We start from the raw sequence: 8,293 nt of genomic DNA, 5'->3' as shown, positions 1-8,293 counted from the left end.
TTTTTTTTTTTTTTTTTTCACCCATTATAGCTAATTCCCTTTCCCCACTAAAAAAAAAAATCATGTTTCGGAATCTCTATGATGTTCAAACCAAATTTGCTGGAGAAGTTGCTTATAAAACTTCTCGTTTACAAGTTAGATTTTTCATTTCGCTCTATTTTCCTCCACCTGTTGCTCTCTCTGTCTCTTTCTCTGTCTCTCTCTCTCTTTCCCTCTTCCAGCTGTTCTGTTTCTCTTTCTCTTTTTGTGTCTTTGTTCTTGGTTTTATAATTTCTCACTTTGAATGGAGAGATTGACGGACTGAACTTCATATTTGAACTTTTTCTATTTAATGTACATAATATTTTAATTTATAATTTTTATTTATGAAAAAGTATCATTTTGAATTTAATTGTAATAAATTTTGTTAACACTGTAAAAAAGAGAATTGTTGAATTTTCAGTTAGTATAAGGACCTCTTGTTGCTACTAACTGCTAAAGCAGTTTTATTCCAGTTTGTTTTCTAAATTAAGCTAATACAACCAATTAACTGCTAGGCACACAAGATACCTGTTAATAATATTGCTAAGTGCGGAATTTAAAACCTTTTTATAATTTTCAAATTTTGAGGACTTCTGAAATTTAAGATGTTGCTTCAGTGACTTGGGTTTAATTCCCCATCATTTATTAATAACTTTGCCGCTCTTTAAAACTGTTCAATATAGTGGAGTTAGTTTGGCCACTGTGACTAAGTAATTGCGGTACAAGGAGTCATATATTGTAAACTTTCTTTGTTGTGCCACAATCGGAGATGTATATCACAATGCTGTGCCAAGAAACTCTGGTCGGTCCTCAGTTTCATGTCATGTGTCTCTACCAGTTACATCCATGTACTTCAGTGGTCTCCCATTAGGATGTAGAAGTCTCCAAAATATAATATCTGATATGGCCTGTTGCTGCAGCAAAATAGCAGTGGCTGGCGAATACTACCCTTCTTTGTGCTACAATAGTAAAGGTGGGTGGAATTATCATCATCATTTAACGTCTGTTGTCCCTGCTGGCATCAGTTGGACAGTTTGGCTGGGCTGGCAGGCTTGCGTGTCGGAAAGTCTTTCTGACTGTCATCAACGTAAGACCCCAGGTATTTGAAGTCATTTTGGAGGCATGTGGCTTAGTGGTTAGGGTGTTGGACTCATGATCATAAGATTGTGGTTTCACTTCCTGAACCGGGCAATGCATTGTGTTCTTGAGCAAAACATTTTATATCACATTGCTCCAGTCCACTTGGCTGGCAAAAATGAGTAATCCTATGATGGACTAGCATCCTGTCCAGGTGGGGAATATGTATGCCACTGAAATCGGGAAACTGGCCCTTATGAGCCTGGCATGGCTCGAGAAGGAAACATTTGTTTTTTAATTGAAGTCACTGGCCTCTTTGAATTGTGTACCATTTTTTGCTCTGGCATTCATGTGAGAAACAACTCCAGTTATATGAAGGACATCTAGTTTTCTCAGCCTCTGCACTCTATGGTGTTAGTAGAGCACAGTTATCAAGATTTTCTTTAAATAACAGAAAGAAATCTACAACAGGGAATTTTCTATGATCGTTGTTATTTCGTGTCCATTTTCCATGCTGTCGTGAGGTAGACAATTGTCTTGGGGTCCAAGTCAGGTGTAGGAAAGAGGATTCTTCTACAAATACACAACCACTCTAGTCTGTACCAGATCTATGTACGAAAGATGAATTCTGGTACTAAATTGAGGAATATATGACAATGTTGTTACCCTTGGACCTTCATTAATAAATCACATTCTGTAGAAATGATTGGTAATAACAATTTAGATTATGATCTACTGAATTTCTGTTGAAATATACTTTGTTCCAAATAATTCTGAAAACAGTCAAGAATTTAGTAAAATAATTTTGTCGTAATTAAGCTGGTGTTTGGAAGGGAGAGTTTTAGTTCTGTTTAACTTTTTAGCATTTAAACCGGCCATATCAGGGCAAAATATTCTACTTGTTTTATGTTCAAACTGGCCAGATCCAGCCTCTCACACTTACCCTACAATATTATTCTAGAAATACACAATCACGTCATTGTAATCTCAAGGCTACAAGGTAATGCATGATTAATTGAAATGAATGTGAATAAATAAGCCGGAGAGTTAAAACAAGAAGTTAGTATCCAAAGAACAAGAGTTTTGTGTCAGGTGGACTGGTGTTAAAAGGATTTAATGAGTTTCTGTGATGGTGGAGTAAATATAAATTTTGGTCAGTTTAAATATTTTTATTTTAATAGAAGGGAGAAAATACAAATTTCCAGTTGTAATCAATCAAATTGATTATATTATACTCAACTGTTTATCATAAAATGAATGGATATGAAAATATATGTTTGGTGCTTATGTTCATATTGTTGAGTTAACTCCTCTTCACTCAGATTATTTTGAATAACAGCTGCAACGAATCACCATCTCAGAGTTGTGGCTTATGAATAGGCTAAATAGTGATATAAATGGTTCAAAAAGTTTTGAATAGATTTATGCTTATTAATTGCCAACACAGACCATCACCATTTTCTTGAGCTCCTACTCTTTGGTTAATTAACTGTCATTGCAATTTGAATATTATTTACACACAACACACACATGCGGATGTGTGTGTGTGTATTAAAAAAAACCTCTAAAGTACTAATTCTAGAAATTAGAAACCTTCATATTGAAGAAAGTATATGGTTAAATGTTAAATTGATGTCAGTTGACCCTTTCGTTACCATATTTCTACAGAAATAAGCTGTCTTTTTTCAATTAATTTTGAAAAGAATGAAGTATTTAATTGCTATTAAACTAGTATTTGGATCACAAATTAACATAAAAATTTAATGATGGCTTTTAATATAGATACTTTTAAAGCAGAAAGCTTGTTTTATAAAACCAGATGTGGCCTTGGGTAGGTTGTTGTCATTCAAAGGGTTAACGAGTTGACTGTTCGGGTAAAGAGTTGAGAAAATCTTCATTGGATAAACTGTGAGCTTGAAGTAAAAAGTCCAAGTGATTTACAGAATGTTGTTTTGACGGAGTTAAATCTGTCTGAGACTCTGTGAGTTTTTTGTTGCTGTGATTCGTATTTATAGAAGCTTTCTCAAGAGTTGCCAGGTCGTTTTCTTGACGCTAGAAATAAAAAATCTTGAAACATTATTTCAGGATAAGCTCATCTTAATTTTAGTAATACTTCTACTCATCTAATTTATCTTTCAATGTTAGTTATAGGAAGATGCTGAGTCTATAATAAAATTTCAATTTAAGGAGGAAATTGTATTACTTTATGGATACCAACAGATACCAACTTGGGGTTTTCAAATCCTTTGGGGGTCTATGAGCTGAGTGCAAAATTTGTGTTGGCAGACCTTTTAAAAGCCTAGGATCCTTGAGAATATTCATTTAAATAAAAGGGATCCAAGGTAAGGAAAATGTTAGGAACAATAAGCATTACATTTGACAAAGTAATCTGAATACTAAAGGGTTAAGATTGTGTGGAAGTTTGTGTAGTAACTTACATAAAGTTCTTGAAATCACATTCCAGCTTCACATTTCTGCTAATTAACCCTTTTGATACGACCCTGGCTGAAACTGCCTCTGGCTCTGTAGTACAAATGTCTTGTTCTGAATTAATATTTTCCACCAAACCTTAGTCACAACTTATGTTCCTAACACTAGCTTAATGATAACTAAGTTATTTTATTAAATTTTTGGTTATATTTAAAATTAATTGAAAGAAACAAAACATCTCAACAGAAAACAAAAGGTAACAAAAGAGTTAAAGTGATTACTATAAAATTATACATTAAAAGAGATCAGTGCTAAAGTTGTTCAAAAAAAAACCCCAACCTTTTCTGTGGCGACTGGTAAATCTAATTCCTGTTGCAGGGATCTCATGGTTTCTTGTAACCTTTGAAGGAAAACAAATTTAAACTTAGTGCTGTTGTACCACAAAATATCTCTCATGGTTACACAAATACTTTTTATTGAACCAGAGAGTTGTGTAACTTCCCAAATATAACAGCATGTATGAGAGAGACACACTATTGCTTTATTACTGCAAACTCTTATTTTCTTTTTGAACTAAGTTTCTACCACAAAAAAAAATGACAATATTAAAAGTTTGGCTTTTGCTCATTGCTTTTGTAATAATGTTGAGTAATATATGGTGATGCCTAAGATTTTAGTGAAGATTCTGTGAAAAGAAAGGCTGACATTCATCAATATCATCATCATCATCACAAGAAAAATGTCACTGTATGCTATAGTAAAGTTGGCTGATATTGACTTTTAAATCATTAGATATAAAGCTTAACAACACAAAATAGAAAGAAAAGTCTTACAAGATATTGTCTTGTATTTCTGGGTGTTTTTTCTCATGTATGTTTATATTATGTACATATGTGCTTATCTCCAGGATTTTTAGGAGCATGGAACCACCTCTTAGCCACTATTGTTCTCAGGTCTACTCTCACCCAGAACAGTAGCACATGTCAAGGCCCCAGCTTTGAGTTAACTAGCATGTAAGCTACAGGGAGTGAAAGACCCTTAGTTCTTGTTAGAACTTCTAGAAGTTAAGTTTATATAATAAAAACCTGAAGTGCAGTTTGTTTTTGGTCATCTCAATATAAACCTCTATTGTGCCACTGCCATTGTAACTGGTTACAATGGAAAGTAGGTTCAGTGTTGTGCCACACTTTATATGTTAGGTGGCACAAGCACTTACACATGTACACACATGGCAGTAACTTCTGCCTACCAAATTCAATTACAAAGCTTTAGTCGGCCCGGGGTTATAGCAAAAGACACTTGCCCAAGGTGCCACGCAGTGGGACTGAACCTGAAACCATGTAGCTGGGAAGCAAGCTTCCTTCACACACAGGAACCTTTTGGACTCTTGGAACATTTGCATCGACTTAGGAAGTGTTTTTTAATTGACAATAAACCTATTTGTTAAATACTGTTAAATAAATAAATGTAAAAATATATGTTATTTTAAGAAAATATTTATGTATAAATTTCATAAGCGTTTATAAGGGGGGTCCCTAAGGTAAAGCCTGAAATATAAAAGGGTCCGCAAGTCAAAAACTTTGAAAACCCCTGGTCTAGAGGCACAGTTCTCGTCTCTGCATAAACAACGTCCACACTTTATTTTGGACTGGCAATCTTCTACCAGATGTCTCGCTGGGGGTCTCTGATTTCAGTTTTCCACCAAACATCTTGTACAAGTGACATCAAAGCAACCAGTAAGCAACCTTTTCTTGTTCTTCCTATTCGTCTTATTCTTCTTGTTGTTGTTCATCTTCAAAGAAGACTTGTTCAGCATCGACTGCCTAAAAGAGGTTCACTTTGAGTCTTGGCATCAACCCTCACCACCTGAACAAACAAACCCAACAATATCAGTAGATTCTTCCACTGATGCCTCCATCTGCTCCACTGACAAGATTAGGCTGTGAGTACACTGGCCTTCTCTAGTAGAGTAAGAATTTTTTAGAAAGCTGTTTCTTCAAGTTTATGCTGATTTGCTGATTTCACCTTTTGATGCTCACTCACTCATACATTTGAACCTATATCCAGCACACATCATCATCATTTAATGTCCGATTTCCATGCTAGCATGGGTTGGACTGAGGACTGGTGAAACCAGATGGCTGCACCAGGCTCCAGTCTGATCTGGCAGAGTTTCTACAGCTGGATGCCCTTCCTAATGCCAACCCCTCCGAGAGTGTAGTGGGTGCTTTCACGTGCCACCGGCACAAAGGCCAGTCAGGCGATAACGGCAACGGCCACGCTCGAAATGGTGTATTTTATGTGCCACCTGCACAGGAGTCAGTCCAGCGGCACTGGCAACGACCTCGCTTGAATATTTGTTCACATGCCAGTAAGGCAACACTGGTAATGATCACACTCAAATGGTGCTATTTACGTGCCACTGGCACGGAAGCCAGACAGCTGCTCTGGCAATGATCACACTCGGATACATGGACATGTATACATTCTCATACATTTAACATGAATTCAGGTCCCTAACATAATCATAACATATTTCTTGGAGAAATATCTTACAGTACAATCCAATAAAGGTCCTTTTCGTTAAAATGCGAAATTATTCCCCTTTTAACTATCCAGGATCCTTAACCCATTCCAACATGTTAATTTAGAAACTCCACAATCTTTGCAAACCTGATTTTAATAATCTATTTTTCAACTTTGAATTTTTTTTTCTATAAATATATAATCAGTCCAAAATTATAATGTACTTACTTCAGATATCGTTTTTCTATTTTACCTCTCTCAATTTCCTATAAAGAAATGAAATAGAAATAAGCATTGAAATATTTTTCTCATAGCACATCAGAGACTTTATTTTATTTTATTTTATATTATATTAGAATGTTTACACATCTTTAAACAATCATCTTAGCAAGATGAATATTTTAACTGTAACTCCTTACCCAGTCTATTTCTAAAACACCTTTAAAGACGCAAGCATTTTCCTGGTGTTCAAGCATGAAAATTGTTCAGTAAGTGCTCTAGATCCTGATTTGAGTCCGTAGTAACACCAATGATTACACAATATATACTGAATAATTAATGTAGCACTGTTGCCTCTGGCCTACCATGTGACCAAGAAAATCAATGAAGGCCAGATTGTATTTTATCATACAACTGAAGTGTGAAAGTAAGTAAATTAGAATTTACTAAAATTAGTTTTTTTCTCCTCATGCCTGGTTTAAAACGGTATTTTCTGACTTTTATGAACCACACAAGGATCTCTCTCATATATTTATCTGTCAAGATAAATATATAGATGCTCTGGATCTGATTGGCTCTACAGAAGAAAATTTCATGGTTGAACAGAGAGGAAGGTGGCTGTGACAACACATTGTGGAGAGCAGAGAGTAAGTAATATGAGGCCAATAAGACATCGTGGTCATCCATTGCATCTATTTCCATCTCTAGTTGCCTTGTCCTGGTCTTTCCACTGAATTGAAGATGATCATGGACAACAGAGTAAAGTTGATGGTGCACAGCCCTCGTTAACTTTAAACAGTCACTGCATCAGTCAGCCCTCACCCAAGACAACTAGATGGCCCTCATCATTCCAAAAGAAAAACCTGATATATAGTATCAGTTGTAGCAAGTCTAATGATTATAGTTGTAAATTTGTGTAAGGCATAAGAAACAAAATTCTAGATACCCTGAAGTCTTCCATTTCATCAATGACGTGTTGTCTTTGTTCTAAAAGTGGTTTTTCTGAAAATGTAACAGCTGCTGGGCTTGTTTGCTGGCTTTTCACTACACAGTCAGATATTTGGGTCATATTTTCCTGACAATGTTAATGGTAAAGAGTAAGAAAAACATGTAACCTGTTTATTTCATGTGTGTGTGTGAACATACATAGCATGAACCACATCCCCACACTAAATAAGTATTGCCTGTTTAAACTACCACCACATAAAGTTCTGGTTTTATGACAGAAATAAGAGGATTTACAGCAAATAGGAATAATTATCATTGCTTTAACGTCCATTTTTCCATGCCCGTATGGGTCAGACAGAATTTAAGGCAGATTTTTTTAATGGCCAGATGTCTTTGTTGCCAACACTCATTGGAGAAATGGAAACAGACAACATCTCTTGTATGTTGATGCTTGTTTACAACTATTATGCAATATCAAGACAAGAACACACACACACATATGTATATCCTGTTGGCTACTGTTGAGTATATATATATATATATAAAATGTATTTAATATTTTTTGTATATCGACTTGCCTAACTTGTTTATCTTTACATTTTCTCCTTTACCTGCTCAAGCTTAAATCTCTTGAGCACTATGAAATGTATTCTATGTGGAGAATAGCTGTCTCTCATCTATAAACTATATATATGTATATATGCACACACATACATGTGCAATGATAGAATAACATTATCACTAAAATTTTCTTTTCAGTTTATATATCTCAGTCGTGTGTGTGTGTATGTGTATCTCTTTTACTCTTTTACTCGTTTCAGTCATTTGACTGCGGCCATGCTGGAGCACCGCCTTTAGTCGAGCAAATTGACCCCAGGATTTATTCTTTGTAAGCCTAGTACTTATTCTATCAGTCTCTTTTGCCAAACCGCTAAGTTACAGGGACGTAAACACACCATCATCGGTTGTCAAGCGATGTTGGGGGGACAAACACAGACACACAAACAACGGGCTTCTTTACAGTTTCCGTCTACCAAATCCACTCACAAGGCTTTGGTCGGCCCGAGGCTGT

At 35.6% G+C, this 8,293-nt stretch overlaps 1 protein-coding gene across 5 annotated transcripts in view; it reads right to left on the bottom strand.

The window, feature by feature from the left end:
* Positions 1-2,857: 2,857 nt before the first annotated feature.
* Positions 2,858-8,293, bottom strand: part of LOC106876710 (centrosomal protein of 128 kDa) — a 42,770-nt gene continuing 37,334 nt past the window's right edge. For 3 of the 5 annotated variants that reach the window (XM_052971917.1, XM_014925377.2, XM_052971919.1), the window contains 4 exons: positions 7,220-7,348; positions 6,283-6,320; positions 3,868-3,928; positions 2,858-3,150 (listed from right to left, as the gene is read on the bottom strand). In XM_052971917.1, coding sequence (XP_052827877.1) covers positions 2,953-3,150; positions 3,868-3,928; positions 6,283-6,320; positions 7,220-7,348 — 426 coding nt within the window. In that variant the 3' untranslated portion in view covers positions 2,858-2,952. Of the gene's footprint in view, positions 3,151-3,536; positions 3,622-3,867; positions 3,929-6,282; positions 6,321-7,218; positions 7,349-8,293 lie in introns of those variants that run through there. The other 2 variants (XM_014925381.2, XM_052971920.1) reach the window with 2 other exon arrangements.

The sequence above is a fragment of the Octopus bimaculoides genome, chromosome 11 (assembly GCF_001194135.2).
Source record: "Octopus bimaculoides isolate UCB-OBI-ISO-001 chromosome 11, ASM119413v2, whole genome shotgun sequence".
Lineage (NCBI taxonomy): Eukaryota > Metazoa > Mollusca > Cephalopoda > Octopoda > Octopodidae > Octopus > Octopus bimaculoides.
The sequence above is the reverse complement of the archived record's forward strand: the minus strand, read 5'-3'. Positions and strand labels throughout refer to the sequence as shown.